Source organism: Myotis lucifugus, unplaced genomic scaffold (assembly GCF_000147115.1).
Source record: "Myotis lucifugus unplaced genomic scaffold, Myoluc2.0 scaffold_241, whole genome shotgun sequence".
In the NCBI taxonomy this organism is placed as follows: Eukaryota; Metazoa; Chordata; class Mammalia; order Chiroptera; family Vespertilionidae; genus Myotis; species Myotis lucifugus.
In genome coordinates, this window is record NW_005871289.1 from 1,205,923 (window position 1) to 1,230,466 (window position 24,544).

Consider the following 24,544-nt stretch of genomic DNA (forward strand, 5'->3'; position numbering starts at 1 on the left):
CACAGGTACGGTACCTTTGGAACATTCGCTGAGTCTTGGCTTTTCTTGCATTCTGACAGTCTGTCTTTTGATTGGTGCATTTAGACCATTGACATTCAAAGTGCTATTGACTGGGTTGGATTAATATCTCGCATATTTGTTACTGATTTCTATTCGTTGCCCTTGTTATTCACCCTATTTGTCCTTCTACACTTTTGCTTCCTTTGTGGTTTTAATGCTTTCTTAGCATGTGAGTTATGCTTCTCTTTTATCCTTTTTTAGTGGTTGCCCTAGAGTTTGCGATATACATTTACAACTATTTCAAGTCTACTCTCAATAACACTACATCTACCACATCATGGGTAGTATGGGTGTCTTATAAACATCTGTGTGTAGGTTTTGTGTGGACGTAAGTTTTCAACTCCTTTGGATAAATGCCAAGGAGTATACACTCACTGCATCACATGGTAAAAGGATATTTAGTTTTGTAAGAAACTGCCAAACTGTCTCCCAAAGTGGCTTCACCATTCTGCATTCCCACCAGCAATTAATGAGATTTCCCATTGCTCCGCATAGCCTATGTGTCTTTATATTTAATGTGGGTTTCTTGTAGACAACATACAGTTGGGTCTTGTGTAGTGATATGGTGAGGAAGAACTATTTAAGATGAGTTCTAACAATCTGTCACTTAATTGGTGCATTTAGACCATTGATATTCAAAGTGATTAGTGATATAGTTGGATTGATATCCCTTTGAAGGGTTAATTAAACCTCAAATAACCTCTTTAATCCAGCAAATGATTGAAGCATTTAAATCGGGACATGGATCTCAATGGATAATTGAACCCAACACTGATAAAATAACAGTTGCTCAATAAACTTGTGTTTAATTAGTTTTGTTTATCAGAAAACTTTTCTTCTAAGACCCAGGCATATGGCATGGTGACTAAATACTCGTTGAATCATTGGCATTGTGTTGGAAATAGTGCTTGGTTTGGAATTGAGGAAACTGCCATCTAATTTTGATGTTCTTGAGCAGGTCACTTGATAATTTCTATGGGTCTAGTTTCATCAGGTGTGAAATGAGTTAGTTGGGCTACATATTCTCCAAAGTACATCATAAGTGTTGAACCTCCATGAATCTAAAATAAGGCCCGAAAGGGTAAGTTTTCTCACAGAAAGCTTCTGTAATCACCACATCAGAAAACCAAATACTTGTTCTCAATAATTCTTATTTATAATAAGAATAAAGGCTATTATGAACTAATAGGAACAACTACTATAGATTTCAAGAAAGCTTTGTCTTGTTTGCTTCAATTGATTCTGATAAGAAGCAACCTAAGCTCAGATTAGTTAAAGCCTAAGAGCCACACACTTAGACCTTGGCCACAGCTGAACTTCTGTCCAAGGTGAAGCCTTATGTATGTGCATGTGTGTCAGAGTCTGCAGACAGATTGGAGAATCCCAGCTTTATTTAATACGACGGAACTTTACTTACTGACATTTTACATGCCCTTGCATGGTTTTATGTAACTTATCTGTCACACCCTTTTTACCTGAAAATGTTTATCATGGAGTGTAATTTCTCTAACTGGAGAAATGAGAATCTTATTAGCTAAAGGTTACTAAAACAAAAAAACTGGTGATTTTTGTTAATAATAGAATAAATGGGATCAGAGGACCAGACTTTCTATATTCAATATATTTAGAGAAAATATGAGTGGAATTATAACAAAGTTCCTTTTAGTGAAACATTGTTGCCATAGTATTTTATGACCACGTGATAAAAAAATCTTTATTAATACAAATTATTACAAACATTAAGTCAGCTCATTTATTGAGACTGTTCCAGCCACCGGAGAAACAGCAATGGAGGAGACAGAAGGGCTCAGGGGGCTTTTCCTACTGGCATATGGCATAGTCGTTGAACACAGTCTTTGCAGCCAGACTCCCTGGGTTTCAATCTAGGTTCCTTCACTCACTAGCTTTGTGATCTTGCATATTTTACTTAGCTTGTTTGTACCACAATTTCTTCACCTATAAAATGGGCTAATAATAATACCACCAACCTCAAAAGGTTGTTATGAGGACTAAGGGAGGGTTAATATACTCAAAGTCCTTAGACTAATGCCTGGTACTCAGTAAATGTTAGCTACTGTTGAGGAAGGGTAGGCATTTGAAAATAAGAAAATATGATTTAGTAGGGATATGTACTGTGAAGAAAATTAAAATAGTGTGATGTGATGAGGAAGAAACATTTTAGCTGAGATCTGAACAGCAGGGGGTTGGCCCTGTGGAGATCATTCTAGGCCGAGGGGAAGGCCAGTGCAAGGGCCCTGTGGTTCGAAGAAGGATGCCTAGGGGCTGGAGGGCACAGAGGATGAGAGGAAGCAGAGAAGTAGCCGGCTCTAGGTCACCTGGGGCCTCTACCGGTTAGGATTAGAAGTTTGGATTTGCTGGTGCATGCAGTGATAATTCATTGGCAGATTTTAAGCAGGGTCACGATATAAATGGGTTTCTATTTTCAAAGGATGTCTCTGGCTGTTTGGGGGAGAATTGTGCAAGAGGGTGAGGGCGGAAGCAAGAATGTGGCTAGGTGTCTGGCGGTCACCCTGGGGAGAGGATGGTGCCTTGTGCTTGCCTGCGAGTGGGGGGTGGAGGCTCTGGATTGGAGAGGGTGTTTTGCCTGTATCATCAAAATGTTTTAGTAATGCTCTCCCCCAATGGTTAGTTTCCTTTAAAAGGAATAATATTGCATCTTATAAGTTTTTCGTTAATGTTTAGACATTGTTTATATGCCCCGTAATGAAGTGGCAATTCAGGAAGTGCTTGATTTATTAAGTGAATACAGAGCCACTAATCTGGAAAATTTGGGCCAGAAATCCATTTTGAGAGCTGAAGTGCTTGGCTTGGCTGTTTTCATTGACACATTAATCTGATTATTTCCAGTAGCGCCCCTTCCTTGGCCTTGTGCAAACCCAGGCTTCAGTGCAGTGAGGCGCAATGATGGGATTAATCTGGGTGATTGACCAGCGTTATATGCTCCTCTCCTCTTAAAATTTAGGTAGCTTGTTTTTATACCTTTCACACCCTGTGTACACACCCATTGGTTTTACTGCTTTCAAGACGGAGAGAAATGAAAATCACTAGATTGGTATGACCAAGCTGGCTACACAGGTGCTCGTTAGCTGATCAGACCTGCAAGTGTGTGGCAACAGCCTGGAAGTGCGAAGACTCCTGGGCCAGGGGCTGACGGTTAGTTACAAAGGGCTCAAAGCCCCCATCCTGCATCTGAGAAAAGTAAAGCCAGAAGGGACACCAGCCTCGACCGCCCTGTGAATGGAGTCCGCGCCCAGGACAGCTTCTTCCCAGAGGACTGAGAATTGGGGCATATCTTAAATTGGAAAGAACTTGAGTTGCTAAGGGATGAGGAGCTTGTTCTAAGCAGGATCTCATAAATACAAACCGAGGGTAAAGGAGGAAGCGTTAAATAGCTGAGGCTGTTGTATGACTATCACCCCTTTCTCAGATCCTTTATCTGTGCCTTAAAAAGAAATCCCCCCCCTCCCCAAAACCTTCCATTTGTGGCTCTAGAAACCAGCTTCAAGATCTCCTGAAGCTATGAGCAGTTCTTATGTTTCCTGTTTGAAAGTCACTAAAGCCCTGTTTCCCGTGGACACAGCTTCCCCTTTTCCCTGGTATCCTGAGATGCAGAGGTATCCAGACTGCAAACAGTCACGAACATCTGTTCGTTTGTTTTCAGTCAGAGTCTGGGCGCACACCTCTCAGTAAGTGATCTACTTACTTTATTTCATGGATTTATGTTGAGTTTGGAAGCTCAAGCAAAGAAGTCACAATGAAGTACCTTTCACAGGTGTCAGCATCTCCTAGGATGGGAAATCTAGAATGGTTCCAACGGCTCTTCAACCTCTGTAGACTGGAGTTCTGGATAATGGGTTGCTGTGTCTTTGGCTTTCAAACTAGTTTCCACCTTTCTCTCTGGCTTTGCCATTTAGAATGGAACAGGGATGGAGAATAGAGTCACCACCTTCCGTGCGAGTGGGATGCAAACTAGAGTGAGAAACAACAGATAACAGTCCACTGTAAAAAATAATAGTTGCCCTAACCAGTTTGGCTCAGTGGATAGAGCGTCGGCCTACAGACTCATGGGTCCCAGGTTCGATTCCGGTCAAGGGCATGTACCTTGATTGCGGGCACATCCCCAGTAGGGAGTGTGCAGGAGGCAGCTGATCGATGTTTCTCTCTCACTGATGTCTCTAACTCTCTATCCCTCTCCCTTCCTCTCTGTAAAAAAATCAATAAAATATATTAAAAAAAATAATAGTCACCTGACAGGAATAAAATATAAAGATAGTGTATGTACTGGAAAGAGGGGTGTTTTCTCCCCAGGATCCCAGAGCCCTGCCTCCGGATGGGCCACGTGTGTGTACTAATTTTCCTCCTCTTCACGTGAGGGTGGTCCTCATACTCAGGGTCCCCTCCAACCCGAAGGCTTTGGTATGTCCTTTTTCACAACACCACTGCAGTAAGATACTGAAAGTCACCGCAAAAGTGGGTAAGGAAACAGATAACGAGGCCTATATTTAGGGACCTTAGAACTAGAAAACTGGGGATGTGGTTATGCTTCAGCCCGCACATGCGCAGGCCCTCCAGGCGAGTGTTTGAAGCGCCAGCCTGGACGCAGAGCAGCTTCGAGCCAGGACCCTGCGATAGCCAAGCTGCACCGGCGCCCTGCTCTCCTTTGCCATCTCCCTGGTGCCTAAAAGAGAAAAGGGATTTCACCAAAGTGTGAACCTCACCCTGCCAACATTTTCATAAAAAGGTTAAATTCCAAATGGCAAATAATAAGACTTCTAGATAAAAGTTTGAAAAGAATCTTTCTGAAAGTTTGTAAAAGTTGAATAAGCCAGCCCCACATTGGGGTTATGGAGAAGGCAAGTGGAGCCATTCCGAGTCAGGTTAGAGAAAAATATGGCAAGGAAGTCAGCTCTAGCAAACCTAACAAACAGGTTAGCGCCGAGGGAAACAGAGGAGGGGACAGAGACGTGGACAAGCAGCCTGTGAGTGAGGACTCTGGTCCCCACAGCCTCACACAGGATGTGAGGAGGCGCGGGGCCAGGGCAGGTAGATGGAGAGTGGGCGCCGGCAGGTCAGACGGCTGTCCTCACAGGACGTGGAGACTCGGCAGGGGCCACAGAACATGAGAAGGAAAACTGAAGACACCAGGAAGAAGAAGGCATCCTTGGGAGAACCTTGAACTCTTGTGCTGCTGTGAGTCAGGAGCTCCAGAGAGTGGGGATGGAGAAGACCCAGGACACTCCACTCATCTGTAACAGTGGCTTTTCTGACGGCAGAAATCACTGAAAGCTTCCAGATAAAGCACTCACGTAAGGACCGCCGACAAATTAGGAAAATGGGAAGAATGATAACAACTACGTCCAAAGGAGCTAGGAAATAAAAGCATAGCAAAACTTGGTATAAATAATTATATTATATATCTATAATGATATTTAGGTAGTGTTCTAAGTGCACTAAAGACACTTTCGCAGACATTATCTCATTGAATCATCACAACAGCTCACTGGAGTGTAGATATTATTACAGTCCCTGTTTTCTTAGTAGGAAATTAGGGCTCAGAGACTTGTTCTAGGTCACTTGGGGGGAGAGGGAGAGTAAAGGATCCACCCCAAGCCTTGCAGCCCCCACTCTGATCTCTCAGGGAAGTCTCCATACCACAACCAGACTCTCCTGGGGCGGCCTGTGGGTGTCATCCTCTGAGGGACTTTTGTCACATTCATCTTCCCCAGGCTGCACTCGGGGACGGAACCCCAGCAGTCCTCATAAAGTAGCCAGTGTTCTTGCTTGATGCAGGTCAGAGTTCCACAAATAAGGTAACATTCACTTAATTTCTAGCAGAAATAACGGTGGAAAAAATCCACCTCCTAATTTTACAAAACAAAGTTTTATTCTAGAGGTTAAAAGTGCACATATTTATGAAATCTCAAAACCTCAGAGTATATATGGTTATACATAGGGCATGGAGACTTAAGCTACTTAAACTATGCATCACACTATAGCCTATCCTACGAGAGTTGGGAAGGTTGATACAAAATGTTATTAATTTTAACTTCAGATAGTTCAGCTCAGAACAGTTTGTTTAGAAGAATATAGAACAAATAAGTAGATCACATCATATCTCATATTTAATATGTGAGTCTAAAGCTAGTTTGAGCCCCCTTTACTGCTAAACTTAATGATGAAAACCTTTTGAAAAAGCTAATAGTGTTTCTATTTTCTTTTGGCCTCTGTTTCAAACTCTTGTTAATGATTCTATTTTTTTTTATTCTGTGGAAAAGGTAATCTAAATGTTCTAATTGGTATTTTCTCTCTAGAGGGAAAACCTGGGTATATTTTGCGAAGTGGACATACCTCCTTTTCGGAAACTATAATTACTGTATTTTAATGAATGGGCACCGTCCTTAAGAGGAACCGTATTTCTAGTAGAATTTTCGAAGGTGTATTGGGAATCCTCAAGGTCGTTGTATGTAGCAGAATCAGAACTTTAGAACCGGAAACCTGGGGAGATGATTTAGTCAGATTCCGACATTTTATACTGCAAAGGAGTGTGTGAGACAGGGAGTGGAAGGGACCCGACCAAGATCCCCCTGCTTGTTGGGGGCAGCACGGTGACCAGATCCCACAGCCCCGACGGCCAGTCCAGTGCCCTCGGATCGTTTTCTCCTGCTGCAGTTCTAATAGGCTGCTGGCATTTTTGTTGTTGTCATTGTGATTGCTGTACATGCCATTGTCACCTGAAGAAGAAAAAGCTACCCCCAAATTACCTCCTCCTCCTCCTTCGTGCCTTTCCTCTCTTCACCCTAAAATCAAATCTTTAGGAAGAGACTGCACAGATGGTGGCCTGGATCTGTGACAGCACCATCTCTCCTGACCAGTCACCAGCTGTTCGGTCCACACCTGGCGTGGGCTCCGTGGACAGTATTCTCAGGCTGGGAAAATGGGGCGTGGGTTGATCTGTGGCAAACAGAGAACTTACCTACTACTGGCTGCTTGTCTCACAGCACACTCAGTCCTTCCCTTTTCGGTTTAGTTTTTTTTTTTTTTGGTCATCAAAACAAGTAGTTCTTTTCGGACACCTTATACACAATTAGGTGTGTCTGTTTACACTGGGAGACAGGGCTTCATGTCCCAGAGACATACCAGGAGCCTGGGAGCAGCCACAAACAGATGTTGAAAATGTCCACTGTGGCCAGTTTATCACTCTAGCACCAGGGAACAGCGTTGAGGATGCAACCCCCTGAAGGGGTGAGTGTGTGTATTGAGAGGGGAATGTTACCGAAAAGAGTAGAAAGTGAAAGAAGGTCCTATTTTTTTTTTCTTCAGGTTTGCTCTAGTATTTATCTCCTTCAATGAGGAAAAGTTCACTATTTGGCTTTGGCTGTTTGAAGGCTTTTGCCAAATGCTTAACAATCTGTAGGGTTTGATTTCGCTCAAAAAAACTCACTTTGAGAACAAGGCTCTATGTAACTAAGATGTGTTTGTTTTTGTTTAAATCACTCAGAAAAGAAATCATCTCTTGTCCATTGTTAAAAGAGAGGTTTCAATCAAAGGAAAATTCTACATATTCTAAAATATACAAACAGTTCTTTGAAATCGATGCCAAATCAAACTCAGAAAGGGACATTTTCCTTGCAGAAGTTTTGAGTTAATTCCGTGTGCAAGGCTCGAGTGGAAAAACTTTGCAACTGTCAGAGGAACGAGTAACTACAACACTGCGCTGGGACGCGGAAGTTACATAAGGAGAATTGTGTCAGGATAGTCCGAAGACTCTTGTACATGGTTTCAGGCTAAATCCTAACCAGATAGAAAAATAAAGTGAGTCATTTTTTCAGTTCACTAAAAGGTAGTAGATTGGTTTCTGATGTTACTGGATCTAACCTCCAGTGTGAGAAGGCAGGCCAGTCATCACTGTCCTATTCAATGGAAATGTCCCCTGTTGTTAAAGAAATACCATCCTTTTCCCTATCTAAACTTCTATTAGGATGAACAGTAGTAGATGCGAAGGAGGAAAGTCTAGTGGGGAAAAGGAACACAAATTAGGAAACCCAGCAGTTTCATTTCAGCTCTGTCACTCATTGGCTGTGTCCCTTGAGTCAGCCATTCTTTCCTTGACCTGGCTACGTTATGAGCTGGTACCTGTCGTGCCTACCTCACAGGCTTTTTGTGAAGGGAAAAACAGTGACAAAGTAAAAACCAATATGTAAATTTGAGGCTTGAAATTCTATTATTATTCTTAAGGGTTCGTGTTGGTGTGGGACAGAATAGTTTGCTTGGGACTGAAAAAAAAAAAAAGCCAGAAAAAGTTTTTGTTTATAGAATAAAGGAATAAACCAGGGAAGAGGGTAGAATAAGAGACACATCCAAGCCCAGCTGGCGTGACTCGGTGGTTGAGCGTCGACCTATGATCCAGGAGGTCAGGGTTCGATTCCCAGTTGGGGCACATGCCTGGGTTGCGGGCTCGATCCCCAGTGGGGGTGTGTTCAGGAGGCAGCCGATCAGTGATTTTCTCTCATTGTTGTTTCTATCTCTCTCCTTTACTCTCTGAAATCAATAAAAATATATTTTAAAAAGAGAGAGAGAGAGAACTGGTGATCAGAGCAGAGCTGTACATCTGGAATTAACGTGAGCCCTTTCGGTCCAGGTAAACAGGGATGGTAGGTCAGGCAAAGCAGTTGGCTGAAGGTGAGACAGAGTTAGGGATTCCCATCCTTTTTCCTCACATACACACTTAAATACTTCCTGTATGTCCCTCTGAAAGGGGCTGCAGTGCATTTAAAGATGAGTAGGACAGAGTTCCTGTTGTCAAGGAAGTTGTAGGCTAGTAGACGTGCTAAGGTGATTGTAATGTGTGCATGCCTATGAGAGACACAAATGAAGAACTAATGCAGAGGAAGGAGAGGTGACTGAGGGCTAAAACTCTCAAGCAGAGTGAAGTCTATTTTAAAGGCTGCTTAGAATTTCAAGGGCCGAGGGAAGACTACAAATCACCAAGGCATGAAGGTGGGAGCACAAAAAACGGAAAAAGGTTCAGTTTGACTGGACTATTAGGTTCATGAAGGAGTAGAGTGAGAAATGAGAATGGAAAGGTAAGTTGGGGCAAGATTATTGTTCCAGCAAACATTTGTTGAGTGCCTAATAAGAGATGTAGAAATGTGCACATTCCTGAAAAATAGCATGACACACAGTCACAGAACAGGTAGGCAGTCACGAACAAGGAAATCCTGAGGATTCAGGAACCCAGATAAGCCATCACACAAACAAAAGTGGATCTTGATTCTAAGGCAACCTTCTGTCAAAACCAGGAAGCCTCTCATATTTTCCTCCCAGGCCAGGAACCAATCCCAGGGCATGAGCAGCCCAGGCCTACATTGGGGAGCAGGTAAGTGGATACATCTGACCATAGAGGGAGAGAGGGCAAAGATAAGGATAGGAACTGGCAGGATACAGTACGGAGGCTAAAGTCTGTGGCTTTGATCCTAGATTAATATGGATTGTTAGGACTGGGATAGCCAAACCTCTTGGAGCTAGCTGACTTAGAGAAGACGGAACAGCATTTTGGTAATCTTGTTCAAGTTCTGGGTCTTGGGGCATTGGGTGGTTTGAATCACGTGCTTTAAGGTCCAGTATGGTCTCAGGGCTGTTGGACCACACCAGGGTGCTAAGCCTTTGGAGCAGGATTCTATTTGAAAACTGTCCCTCAAGCTTGCCAGGTTTTGAGTGATAGTGCCTTGGGGGGCAGCTGCTGCCTGGATCCACTCCTCCTTTTCCTGGGCCTCTCAGGATTAGTGCTAGACTCCGTCACAGGGATGGTCGGAGACTGGATTTGTGCTAGATTTAAAGGAGCAGATCTGTTCCTACTTTTAGACGTGGAGAATTGAGGCTCCGTCAGGAAACAGCGTGCGCATTTACGCTGTGTAGGACGTGGCCTCTGTGGGGATGGTTTGCTCCTTTTCCCGCCGCAGCAGGCAGAGTTTGGTTGGGCCTGGAACTGGGTGTGTGGGGCTAATTGGGAATCTCAGGATTCTGATTCTCCTGTCTTTTCTCGTTTGGACCCAATCTTTTCAGTTTCCTTCTTCTCAGGCTCTGCTAGTACCAGTAACAAGGAATGCCCTTTCGAGATGGAGGTGTTTGCTATTTTCTGTGTGCTTTTGCCAGCCCCTTACAAGATTTGCTTAAGATCACTCAGAACATCCGTGGTAAAGACAGGTTGCGAACCCCAGGGCATGGCAGATACCTGGCACTCAGCCTCCCCATTCCACAGCCCATCTCCATCTCCAGAGCTGTCATTGAGAAGTGACCAGAACCCTTTCATCATTGCCGCAGAGGTAGACATGGGCGGTCTGTTAGAACCTGCCAGAAAAGGGCACTGAGTCTGACATCGTGGAGGAGACTGTGGCCGTTGAGCCCTATGCAGTGGGCCAGTGACACTGTCTACCTCACAAGGCTGTGATGGGGACTTAACGCTATAACGAAAGTGTTTGGATAAAGATCCTCTGTAGATGGGGGCCATTGCATCCCAGTTGTTTGGTTAGCCACTCCTCCCTCTTAGCAAACCTGTAGTGCTGGGTTACTGTGAATATGAAAGCACTGCAGGAGCCCTGTGCTTGGAGCAAAGCAAAAACCGGTCTGTTAAGCAATAGCCAGTACTGGTTCCCAGCCCATCATCAAGCAACCCTGAGTCAGAACATTCCTAAACAATGGGCTTAGGCTTGCTACCAAGCTTGAAAGAAGCACTCCTCAGATTTTTCCACGGAAGAACCCCAAAGGCAGAGCGGACTCCACGGCTCCTTCCCTGCTCCCGCTCTCCCAGGCTGCTGACATAACCCCAGACAACCCCAGCTCCCGCCTGGTGAGCATTTTCAAGCCTCAGGTTTTATCTTAAAATTCATGTGAATTTTTACCCCTTGATATGCCAGTGTTTTGTATGTAATATAAAAACAATGTTTTAACTTACTAATATCAGTTCAACGTCCCTCTTAAAAAACCCTCCCCCATTTGTTCTCTTCCTGTATTTCATGCTTTCCTATCACCTAGGCTGCGGTGTCTAATATATAACATACATCTCAACCAGTTCATAAATTTATGCTTTTAATATAGTCTGAGTTACCACTAGCGCAGGCCACAGGAACATACCAGGCTGTCCCTTCTGCATTCGAGCTTTTTTGAAAGATTTACTTAGGAACAATTTATCATTTAGTTGCAATTTTTAAAATAATCTTAATTGGCCACATATGTTATCAAATAAGAGCCGGTCCTCAAGCCTCCGCCTCCCTCCGCATTGCCTCCCCCCCCCCCCGCCCCCGCCAATGTGCGCATGCGTGCAACATTCTGCCAGATTGTCAGAAAATTCATCCACTCCAGGCAGATACCATCACAGGAGAGCCTCCTCCCGATTGAAGATGAGATTACTGATGTCAAAGCTGTTATTTTTAGGAGAGATAGACTGCTGCTCCTAAACGTCTTTCCCTCCTTTTCCTAGTTCCTCCTTTCTTAATTGTGGCTCCATGTTTTGGTAGCCATAAGTCATTAGTGGTTTTTAATTTCTCTGAAACTGAAATAAGGTCTGAAAGGGTGGATTTGTCCCTTTTTTCTTCCTTTTTTCCTCTTTTTTTTTTTTCCTGGCTAATCGGAGGAACGCAACCACATCTGAAGCCACTTGGCTCATTATGAATTTCATGGAAACTGATTCTCTGAAAGTGTTTCCATATGTGTGTTCCCAATATATCCCATCCTCTCTAAATGGGAGCACAGACGTGTGCATGGGCTGGAAATGGCTTCAGGATGTGACAGAGCAGTCATATGACCGCCGCGGCACCGTGGGTGGCCTCTTCTGAAAGACACGGTGTCCTGGGTGCTGGCCTCCTTCCTGCAGCGGATCTGGTTTCAAAGACTATCCACCCTTCCTAGCCTTTAAAAAGTTCTTAATCAAGGCCTAGCAAGAAGATCTCTCTCATTTTTCCTCCGTTTCTCCCCCCACCCCCAAACCTTGGTTTCTTCCTCCTCTCTTACTCTCCCTCTGAACACATACACACACACTCACACCTCTTCTGCCGCCTGCCTCCTTTCCCTTCACAAAGGGGAAATATATTATTCCAACAATATCCTCAAAATTTGGGTGACTTTAAGGAATGGTGGAAGTTTCTGAAAATTGCCAGGTTTTGGGTTCCCCCCGCCCCTTTCCCTCAGCATAGCATACTTTCTTAGCCTTGGGATCAGCTGGTCTTTCAGAATTTGTGAGCATGCAGTGGAAAAGTACAATTCATTACAACACGGAAAATAAATATTTATACTGGATAGTTGAGGCGCTTTTCCACTCTTTTGCAAAACGGCGAAACGATGGAGTTTGCTAGTCTGATCTTTCATTATCTTAAAAATTAATTTCAAATTCTCATTTTGCTGGTTTCTTCTCCATCAGCATGACCCATTACATTTCTCCCATGTAAGATATATTTTCCAGTTATTATCTACTGAAATTAAAAGTAAAATTAATTTAGTGATAGATACCTGATCATTTTAGTGTAAGGAGACAAATTCAGGGAAATGAAGGAAATCGATGTAAAATCCCTTAAAAACATCAATGTAGAAAATGCAAAATAGTGGTCTACATATAGTCTAAGATTGATTTGGGGTAATGTTTACATAGCATTTCTGCTCTGTCATGTCGCCTGCTTTGAGACTATGCTAGTAATTTATTCGTTTAGCACTTTTTTTGGAAGAACCCATCTCTTCTCAGCACCAGGCTGTGTACTAGGTAGAATCAAAAAGGACACGAGGTTCTTATTCTTCATTTGCTTTCCTTTAGTTGGAAAATGAAAATACTTATGTAAAACCAGTGACAACTTCTTAAAATGCACGGAGAGGTAAACTTTACATCCTAAATACTCAATATGCATATGATAAAGAAAAGATGGTGAGAATTTGTGTGGCTGGGAAGTCCCTGTGTAGTGGTGAGCTCTAAAGACCGGGCTTGCTTACTTGGTCTGAGAGAGAGAAGAGAGGTGGCAGGAGTCTGCGGAGAGCATGAACCCAGCTCCAGGGGCGTCCTGAGTACATGGCCTGCCATGAAGAGGGGGTTCACACTGAGGAGTAGTGGGACATGACCTCCGTAAAGGAGGACAGGGGACTCTGAATACGCCAATAGCCTCCTCTTTATTTTTGACGGAGTTGCTGAGTCATGCCTGTGAGAAGTGGCTGGCCTGGGCTGGTTGGGGGTGACACCCTCTGGTTTTAAGGCTCTGCCACCTGGAAAGGTAGCGTAAGTGGAAGATGCTCCCCTCCCAGGTGTGTTTTCACAAATGCAGATCTAAGGAAAGCCAGGGAGCTGCTCCTCCACCCTTCCCCCGTCACGCTGTGGGCAGCAGCAGAGGTGGAGTAGAAGGCTCCCACCTGGGTAGAATCATGTTTTGATCTTGTGATGCCCCTCAGACCCGCCGTATCTCCGTTTCTTCATCTACAAAGGCCATCTATAATCCCTGACAACTCTGACACACCAGCTCTATGTATTAGTCTAGAAATTCACGCAGCACGTGAGCTTCACCCTCGGTTACCTTTACCTCCTACTCCAAACATTAAATAACAGGACTGCAGGGGCAGCGGTTACCCTGGGGCCCTAGGGCGAGTGTGCTCACTAACTTGCCTGTGGGCCGGACACACATGGCCCCCGTCCTCCTTCATGTCTTCTCCCCACGGCTCCTCAGTGTAGACTTACACACAGATACAGTCTCTAAGGAGACTGGGGACAACACCGGTGACAAAACAGAGGCATCTGTCTGTTCACCAGTGGCAACTGCCATGTGCGGACGCCTGTGTGAAACATGAGGTCAGGTGACGTAGTGATGCCTGGGAAGAGCTTTGAACACTCTTTAGAGAGAATTTTATGGGTGGAATGGGATTCAGATTACGTTTCAGGTTGGATGCCAGCATTGCTTAATTCTTACTATATTAATTTTTTTAATGTGTCAAAAATATACCAGTTATCATACAGAGTTCCTGATCTCTAATTCACTTATTCATTTGTTTATCCCTCCACTCATACACCAAATTAAAAAAAAAAAGGGTAAGCTCTTTGAGTATTGAAGATTCTGAGGGATAGGAGGGGAAAATAAATCATGACCTTGACCATCCAAAGCTTACTTTACAGTTGGAGAGAACAGGCTACGAAACAGCTAATAATTCAGTAAAGTATTGACTAAGAGCCCAAAAGAATGATATGGAAACTAAATGCTATTGGAACGGGAGTGAAATAGGAAATCATATAATAGAGCAGTTGTGGAGGGGGCCGCCAAAAGGTTGTAGAGGGGGAAGAAGATTCTTAGAGGAGAGCAGCCCGAGAGAGCTTGTGTATTATATGTTCCAGTAGGAAGAACACCGCGAGGGGGTTCATAAAAAGTCCTTGGACTTTATGTGAGATTTGTTGGAGCAATAACTCCTATCACTTAAAAGGCCCCAATGAAGCTTGGAAGTTCACACCTCACTGCTGAGAAGTATGATGGCTTTTCATGATGCACATTTGTACCCTTGCGTTAAAGAAGCAGGGCAGACAATTCTAAATATGCTGACGGATGTCCCACCTGGATTGAGGCCCCTTTTTCTTTTCCTCGGCCCGACCTTCCTCCTCAGCTGGGATGTGTAATTCCACTGTTTACGGGGCACGAGACACGGCACAGTGTTTCCTAGCTGACAGCCTCTAATGGCGAGTACCCAGTCTGTTATTCTTTTAAAAAAAATACTACTACTTCCTTTCATTCTAGAGATCTCCTTGCTCATTTTCAACCAACCATTATTTATTGAGGGCCTAAATGTGTCATATGTATGCTAAAGTACTAGGAAAAGGCTTGGGCACATCAAGTATTGTTGTTATTGAGCAGTGAAGGGGAGATAAACAAGGGTTCTACAGATCTCTGCCCTCAACAGCCCACTCTGCAGTTACGAGTTAAGCGTGACCCGGGCGGGATCGCTGGCATTAACAAGCAGTGTGTGAAAGATGCTGAGTGGGGAGTTGCAGGCGACCAGTATTAAAGATCAGAGGTTCTCTTTTATCTTCCCTTATCTTGGTTTCCCTTTTTTCCACCACACTTTCGTGCTTTGAAGACCCAAGAAACCTGGTTGGGTAAAGAGAGGCCATTTCCTTTTTACCCATAGATCTTGGGCGGAGGAAGGGGAAATAGATATTTTTTTATTTTTAACATTGATTTTATTTTTATTTGTGTGTCAAGGGCATCATATTAAACTATTCTTCCCCATGTATATGAGGTTGTGAAAAGCTTTTGCTGCTGCTGCTATTTGAATGAGCAAGGTTTTTGCATCTGTGTTTGTGATAGCTACATTCATTTGCAAGCTGTCTGACTGTGGCTAGGGGTGCAGATAGCAGGTCTGGAATGAAATGTATCTGTAGGAAGCCAGCAGGTCTTTAGGGAATCAAACCCTTGACCTTGGTCTCATTCACATTATGTCATAAGCAACCGCACTAATTGCTCACTATTGAGTAGGTTAGATCAACAACAGGACTTAAAAGAGTTCTTAATAGTATTCCAAAGACCGTAACTCTCATTGGGCCAATATGTAGGCACCAGAAGAGCCTACTTAACTATTTTCAGGCGAATGTACTTACGCAAATAGACTTTTAAGGCAGGAAATATATATGTATCTGTGATTGTGTCAACCAGATTCCTTCAGGACAAATGAGATTGCAAAGAGGTTAGAAGTCAAAGAGGTCTGGCTAGTTTGTGGCTCAATCTCTCTTAAACTGCTTGATTTTGTAGAATAAATGGCTCCCCTTCTCTGGACCTTCCCTTTCCTATTTATCAACGGGTTAGATTAGGATCTACCCAGTAGATGAGGGATTTGAGTTTTTCTATCTCAGTAGATGAGGGATTTGAGTTTTTCTTCCCCAGCAGGGGAAGGTAAGAGGGTGCTTTAGGGGATCTGGAGACATAGCCTAAACTAAAGCCTCACAAGTGCAAATTTTTTTTTGTCAAAGTCACATTTTGTTTGTCTAAAAATTCACCCAGGTGTTGCATTTAGCCCATATCATATCCATGTTTGTTGTACGGTCTACCCTGACTCCAGGTGGAGTAAAACCAGCCCATCGGGAAGATGTCCCACGTTTATCATGGGCTCCAAGTAACTTCTGGCAGCACCGGCTTAGTTTAATCAGTAGGTTGTAGTCAGGAGTTTAAACTTCTCTGGGGAGCTCAGCGGCTACAAGGCACAGCACTGAGGCGGTCACTGAACCTTGGCCTCACATTTATAAAATTAGACTCGGGTAACAGTACATCCCAAACTCTCCAGGCTTTCATCCTGACCCTTTTAAAAAATAGATTCATCTTTTCTTTACTTTCATTGATATAATATCTAGGGCTATTTTAAAATTTGTAGTTGTAATGTGGCTAGTGACACAGGAATGAATAATTCGGGACACAGTGTCAAAATAACCCAAGAAGGCTGTCTAACAGAACACCTGAGTTCATATACACAACAGAAATTAGAATAGAGATTGAACACTATTCTATGAAAGAAAAACATATTACATCATTTACTCCTGCAATGATTATTATAAATAAATTGAAGATGAGGAAAGGGTTTATGTTGTTAACATCGCCCCATCATAGATTATTATAAGGCAGCAATTTTCAACCTTTTTCATCTCATGGCACACATAAACTAATTACTAAAATTCTGTGGCACACCAAAAGTATATTTTTTGCTGATCTGACAAAAGAAAATAAGTATGATTTTGATTCATAAACACCAGACAGCTATTGCTATGTTGGCTGTTGTCATTTTTTTGACAGAATCACAGAAAAAAGGTCAGTGCCCCTGACTAAATAGTCAGGTATTGCATATTCTAAAAATTCTTGCGGCATACTGGGTGAAAATCGCTGATGTAAGAGATCTCATATGATACTGTGTTCTTCATACAGAACACATTGCAGTATGTTTCAGAAACATTTCTTGTAAACACAAAATGACTAAGCAACTTCCAGAAAGTTCTAGTTTTTGTAAGTTATAAAAATTACCGTGTAATTTATTTAATGTTCGCATTAGCTCTCTCTGCCCAGAAGGAGTTACTGCTCAAAACCTGACAGTCTCCAGGGACCAAAAATGATTGGTCAAAATTCTGTAAACCTAGCAGAAATTTGTTGCATTGTTTCCTATAAACCACAACCAGAGCTCATTAATTGAAAAATGAATGTCAATTTGCATTAGCTGGCATCCATAAAGTGAAAAAGTGCAGCGATCCTGGCATGCTACGGATAATAAAAACATCAGCAAAATGTATCAGGTAAAATAGAAAAGGTGGAGGGATAAATTCAAACCCATATTGGAGTTTACTGGCGGGCCCCACATAAAGGGTTTTAATAAGGCTTCTGCATCAAAACAAGGGAAACCACATGGAATTTTAATTATGACTACAGTACATTTTAAGTACAGATGCCCACGAGAAGCAGTTTTTTACGTTGGCAAGCCTCTCTGTGTGAGCTCTCTGCCTCTGGGCCGGGGGGTGGGGGGCAGACGTTGATGTTTTAAGTGTGACTTCTGTTGGAAATTGCTCACATTATTCTGGTTTCTTTCACATGATCCGGGCATTGAGCTTAATGTGTACAGAAGTGGCCCTCCTGTAACTATTAGCTCTGCCAACTCAAGTTCACCTAGATGCTCCGCAGGGAAAGGGGGCCGAGGAACATCTGTGGCCTCGCGGTGTGCCTGTCTCCTGCACGGCATTCATGAGCGCAGGGCGGGGAGACGGTCCATCTCCTCTGCTCCCGTTTGCGATTCTGTCATAATCGCTACTTCTCCGTGTTTCAGCTTGAGCTTGTCAGAATTTCGTATTGGGGAGGGCTTAGGTAGAGGCCGGTGGAGGATGGAAGAATTTATAAAAAGCAGAGGGTAGCTGCCCAGACGGTGTTAGTTTTGGTTTGTCATCTTGAAAGTGTTTGCTTCTGGTATTAGAAGCTGCTCACTAGCTTTCTACCCTCTGCTTCTGGGGCCTGCGGATTCCGGGAAAGTACTAATGAGGGGGTGGGAACTTCCCTGCCTCCCGCTCCTTTACGGCTGTTGCTTCTCCTTCTGTCTTGGAGTTCGCGGCGTAGATGGAAGGGAACTTAGAGCTCATCCCCCTCGTTTTACAGATGATGACACTGCCACCTCTGACTTCTGCCTCTGGCCTTCCCCTCTCAGTAAGAAGAGCCAGGCAGGTGAGACTTTTAACCATTGCTGGGCTGGGCCGGGTGGGCTGTCTGATGGCTACTGTCGGATTGGTGAGAAAGACTTTTGTTAACGACATATGGCTTTTAACAGTCACGTTTTTATTACAAATGCACACCGTGGCACAAAGTCCTGGCATTTTATGAAGGTCACAGGCAGTGTGCACTTTAACAAAAATGAACAACCCTCACTCAGCACCTTGAAAGAAAAGTATTAGAGTTATTCACTCAACAAGTATTGGAGCATCTAAGAACAAGTGCTAAATAAAAATGGGGCTGAAGAAGTACCTACTCCCCAAGGCTTCACGGGTTCCCAGGTGCTTCCCCTGATAGAGCACAGCTATCAGAAAAGCAAATACACGAGATTCAAAGAATTGGAAGATTTCAGATGCGGTCAAAACCTTAAGAACACTGGTATCATAAAAGGGCTTGTCACAATTCTGTCAATTTTAGAAAATCATAACCCGATCTTTGAAAACTGATTTCCACATGAAGTGGTTTATAACTGTGGTTTCATATGCTCAGTACCAGAAACATCAGTTAAGGAAGCACACTGTTGGTTTTAGCAGCTAAGGGACTGCGCATTTCAGGGGAAACCATCTTTGTCTCCCTGTTACCTGTTCAGAGTGGCCTGAAGCGAATTCTGTAGGATGTGGTACGGGGGCCTGCTACATGGATGGTGACGTGCCCTCCTCACGGGGCCCCTACCCAGACAGCCTTTCACAAAAACTACTGTCAGCACCTGGCCTAAATCAGTCCTATGTCTACTATCGAGGCTTGAAATGCAATGATTTCTGGGTACTAAGCCCTCCTTTTACTTATTTTCATTTTTTAATTGTTAATATGTTTTTATTAATTTCAGAGAGGAAGGGAGAGGGTGAGAGAGATAGAAACATCAGTGATGAGAATCATTGATTGGCTCCTTCCTGCATGCCCCCTACTGGGGATCGAGCCTGCAACTCAGGCATGCACCCTGACCAGGAATTGGTTCATAGGTCGATGCTCAACCTATGGTCAGGCATAAGCCCCCTTTTTAAAGCTACTCATTTTGTTTATGACCCTCGGGGGAATTCCTAAGGGCTAGACCCTCCTTATATATCCCCCGATAATTTAGTTCAGAATACATTGAAATCTTCTTTGATTGCAGTCTGGTTTGATTTTTGAAATCTGTTTCTAAGATAAAGAAGATTTTAAATCATTTCACAAGTTGAAAAGAAGTGATAGGAACATGTTAGGGTATCTTTTTAAAGTCCCTTCATTGATGAAGGGGGGCCAAGAGTACCAATAGCAAAACTGATGGTTTTGGAATTCCTTTCCATTTGGTTGAGAAAATGAAGCTCTTATGCCTTAGTAAAAAAATGTCACTTTCAAATATGTGAGGTGCAACGAGAAACAAACAGAGAGAAAACAATCAATGAAGATTCAGTGTGAAAGTCTGGTGAGTGAATCTATATGATGAGTGTTGGGTTGGTTTACACCTAGGACCTAGCACACGTTTGGGTTTTTAAAGCCCTTTGATGTTCTCTGGGGGTGAGGAGCTTAAGGACAAAATGCCGCTAAGGGGGGGAGGAAAAAAAAAAGACTGCAGGGACCTGTGCATTTGAAGGTCTGTTTGTGGCTTGCTGTTCCTGTGGGGAAAGCTAAAGTTTTCTTTTTTCTTGTAAAAAATTCTTTCATTATTTTAATTGATATTTACAGATTTTTTCCCCCATCTTCTGTTGTAATTTTTAGGTGCTTCAGAACTGGGCCCTTTTTCAGACCCCAGGCAGTTCCCAAGCATTTCATCCCTCACTGAGAGCCGCTTCTCCAACCCACGAATGCACTATCCAGCCACCTTTACTTACACCCCGCCAGTCACCTCAGGCATGTCCCTCGGTATGTCCGCCACCACCCACTACCACACCTACCTGCCACCACCCTACCCCGGCTCTTCCCAAAGCCAGAGCGGACCCTTCCAGGCCAGCAGCACTCCATATCTCTACTATGGCACTTCGTCAGGATCCTATCAGTTCCCCATGGTGCCGGGGGGAGACCGCTCTCCCTCCAGAATGCTCCCGCCATGCACCACCACCTCGAATGGCAGCACGCTATTAAACCCCAATTTGCCTAACCAGAATGATGGTGTTGACGCTGATGGAAGCCACAGCAGTTCCCCAACTGTCTTGAATTCTAGTGGCAGAATGGATGAATCCGTTTGGCGACCATATTGAAATTCCTCAGCCGTGGCCCAGCGGTATCTGGGAGCCACATCCCAAATGTCTCAATATATACATATATATAGAGAGAGTGCGTATATATGTATATCGATCAGCTATCTACAAAGTGCCTATTTCTTAGAAGATTTTTCACTCACTCGGTCATGCTCTTGCAACCGTAAGAGGGTAGCTGTTGAGAAGCAAAAGGCCCGAGAGAGACAATCATAATCAGGTTTCAGGTTGTTTTTGATCTATTTTTTCTTTAAATAGAAACACACCACACACACACACACACACACACACACACACACTTTTACAAACAAAAGAAAAAAGGTATTTTTGTCGCTGTTGTTTGGTCTGTTATCAATAAACTGTTCATATGCCGATTCAGAGAGGTGGACTCCAGGTTCAGGAGGAAGAAGAGCAAAGCGCTTCCTCTCTGCTCAAACCACACGTCCTCACGGGCGCAGCTGCGTGGGGCCCGTGCACCTGCAGACCCACTGGCAGAGCCAGTTGCGGTGCACGCAAAGGGAAGGAGGCAGCATGGATGCTTCCATGGCAGTGTAACTGTTCCCACCCTGGCCTTCAGACTTGCTGCAAGTACCCCTTTGAACTGGTCGGTTCAGTTTTTTTTCTTTTCTTTTTTTCCTACTTTAAGAAAGTGACTTCAAAAATACTGATCAGGAAAGGTTATTTTATTTTACTTTTTTGTACTTTTTCCTCCCCTTTTCCCATTTAACCAAAAAGAAATACCATCCTGAAACCCCTCTCTTCCTTTTATGCAAAACTGAAAATGGCAATACCTTATTATAGCCATAATGATATAGATAGTGTTTGTGTTGGCTGTGTGTTATTGTTTTTTTTTTTAAATTATGAATATGTGTAAAATCTGAGGTAACTTGCTAAGTGAATGGTCATATAACTTTAAAGATATATTTATAATTATTTAATGACATTTGGACCCTTGAAACATTTCTTAGTGTATTGATGTGTTGACTTCGGTCTCTAAAAGTGCTCTTTATTAAATAACAAATTTCTTCGGGGCTAGAGCCATACCTGAAATATTGCTAAGCAATTTCAGTTCATTCCGGGCACAATGTGATTTTTAAAAATACTTCCATCTCCAAATATTTTAGATGTAGCTTGTTTTTGTGATGTATGAAGGAAATGTTCTGTTTAGTTCTTTCAGACCTTTGATTGCCTCTGACACAGCTTTGCCTTTTAAAGCAATAATTAGGGATTTTAAAAGACAACTCTCAGCCCTTTATCACTTAGGTTGCCCTTTATCAGCATGAAATGCTGGAGTGATGTGGTTTTCTCATTTATTTCAAATAGCGATGACTCTTGTCATATTAAAAAAAAAAAAAAGACAAGCACAAAGAGTCCTTGAACTGCAGAAAACGTTCTGTGGTTTCCTAGCAGAACTCTAAATCGCCAGGCTGCATAGTGAAGATGCAGTGAGCCTACGGCCACACCTGTGGCTAAGGGAGCAGTAATGATACACACAGCACAGGAACGCAGATCTGCACCAGCGCTCCCCAGCGCACCCGCCTTACCAAGCAGTAGGTCAGGGGAGCCCCTGGCACCTCTCCACAGAATTTGCATTTAAAGGAACAGAATTAAGCCATTGCCTTATGGGAGCAGGGTCCTCTGAAGCAGCAGGCCAGTTCCAGCACAGGGCCGATCTGAGAGAACATACCAGCCTTCAGGGCCCCACATACAATCTCAGACATTCGGATTTCTCACAGCGGAGGGTAAAGGGAAGGCAAAACTATGTGGAGTCTGGTGTCTACTACTGTCTATGAACTTGAGCAAAAGCCCTCCTGTAGGATGCACTTTGACCTCTCCTGGCAGCCACATGGCGAATTCTCAAGTGTGAATCCTTAATAATCCAAGCCAGGACCATGTCATGACACCACCAGGCCAATCCCCGCCCTCCTCCCCCACAGGGCAGGGCCCCCTCGTTTGAATTCTGTGCCCCTGTTGGCAGAACTGGGTAGAGGTTTGCCTCCAGCCCCCAGGGGCCCCTTGCTCTCTCTAGTGACTCTCAAGCCCACCTTTCTAAGCCGCCCAGTGTTGCAGGACAGCTTACCGGGCTGTGGGACCTGTGCCTCGCGCCTGGGAGTCCCCCTTGGAGTTCATCCCGATTCCTCCTTATAAAAATTGAGGGGAAACCAAACCAAAACAAAACACGTTGCCTTCTAAAGGTTGTATACCAAGTATGCTTAGATCAAGAAGCCACTTTTCTATTACTTAAGGAAGATGGAAGTAGTAACTGATACTATTTATTGTTTGTGTGTGGTAGCTTGAAGCACGCCACTGTCCATTTATTTGTAAGTGTAAAATGTGTATGTTTGTTTCAGCAGCACTTAAAGAAGCCAGTGTCTGGTTACACATTTCAACTTTAATTAATTGACATAAAAATGTTACCGCCAGTGCCAGCTGTACCCTATTTAATAAAAAAAAAGGTACTATATTTGTACGTTAGTTTCTAATGTAAAAAGGGCTTTTTTAAGTTTACAGTACACATACCAAGTGACCTTAGGGATGCTTTTGTGTTGAAATGCTATTATAGTGGCTGCAGGCAGCAACCCAGGAACACTTAAACTTTTTTTTTTCTTCCGTGGGAAACATTCAAGCACGTCATCCTTCCACCCTCACTCCAACCACTCCAATGGGGTAATTTACATTTTTAGATCAAATTCTGCCCTTTTTTTTTGGCCTGGGAGTTAAATTTTTCTTTTACCTTTTTTTTTTTTTTAATGAACCCTTCATTTGCACTGGGTCACGAGTATGATTGGTGATTTCAAGACCAAAGCACAGCCTTACTGCTGCTCTGGCACCACGCACGAGCCAACACTCTGTTTCCTTCAGGTTGAAAGAGCACACAGGTTGCTGGCGTTCCCAGCGTGGCCCACAGCCGCTCCTCTGTCCCCAGTGTAACCTGTCAGAGCTCCAGAGCAGGCACCACAGCTTTGGCTTTAGATTGTGAAATCACATCCAGCCTGGAACTGGGAGACGCGACAGATTAGCTATTGTTTGCTCTTCAGACTGTCTTACCCCCGCCAGAGCCTTTCAAAAAATGAGCAGAGAAATCCCACGATCAGGGACCATCCATTGCAAATTCAGAGGGGAGAAGGGTTTTGCTTGCTGGCTTAGAGAGCTCCCTCCATTCCCAGGAAAGGGACTGACTCAGAGTCCAGGGTAATACATGGAAACACAAAGCTTTAGCAAAAATATCGATGATATCCGAAAGAACGAGGACAAATAAAATAAAGGACGGCTCTTCCAAACCTTGATTTGTTATTCTTAAAAAAAAAAAGATAATGCCTTTAAAAAATATTTTCTATGTGAGGATTTTTTAGATGTTTGTTTACTTCATGTTTACAAATAACTGTTCGCTTTTTACTGCAGTACTTTGAACTATATCAGCCAAAACCATAACTTACAGTAATTTCTTAGGTATTCTGAATAAAATTCCATTTTTTTTGGATATGCTTTACCATTCTTAGATTTCTGTGGAACAAAAATATGTGTAGCATTTTGTGTAAATACAAGCTTTTCATTTTTATTTTTTTTCCAATCGCTATTGCCCAAGATTTGCTTCCCATGCACATATTGTACAAATTCTGCTTTGTGCCACAGGTCACGATTGTGGACGAGTTTACTCTGAACTTCAAAGGGACTATTTGTATTGTATGTTGCAACTGTAAATTGAATTATTTGGCATTTTTCTCATGATTGTAATATTAATTTGAAGTTTGAATTTAATTTTCAATAAAATGGCTTTTTTTTGGTTTTGTTATGTGTGTACATTGGGTCTTTTCTCATCTGCGGTTTCTTCTCTAGTCTCACGCCTGCTCCTGCCTACACCTGGGCACTTACTGGTCATAGGCCTTGCCAGGGCTGCATGAGCGCAGAGAGCCTGTGTTACTGATGAGAGGGGAAAAAAAACACCTTGGTAAGCGCTGGGTTCCTGCCCTCCTCCTGAAGAGGGGTGGGCGAAGAATCTAGCAGCGAATTCACTTCCTTATCAGCCTGTGTCTGAAGGAAAGAATGCTCACC

At 43.4% G+C, this 24,544-nt stretch overlaps 1 protein-coding gene across 4 annotated transcripts in view; it reads left to right on the plus strand.

Moving 5' to 3' along the window:
- Window positions 1-24,279, plus strand: part of RUNX2 (runt related transcription factor 2) — a 120,961-nt gene extending 96,682 nt beyond the window's left edge. For 2 of the 4 annotated variants that reach the window (XM_023762292.1, XM_023762295.1), the window contains 2 exons: window positions 18,210-18,275; window positions 20,016-24,279. In XM_023762292.1, coding sequence (XP_023618060.1) covers window positions 18,210-18,275; window positions 20,016-20,494 — 545 coding nt within the window. In that variant the 3' untranslated portion in view covers window positions 20,495-24,279. Of the gene's footprint in view, window positions 1-18,206; window positions 18,276-20,015 lie in introns of all 4 variants that reach the window. The other 2 variants (XM_023762294.1, XM_023762293.1) reach the window with 2 other exon arrangements.
- The last annotated feature ends 265 nt before the right edge of the window (window positions 24,280-24,544 follow it).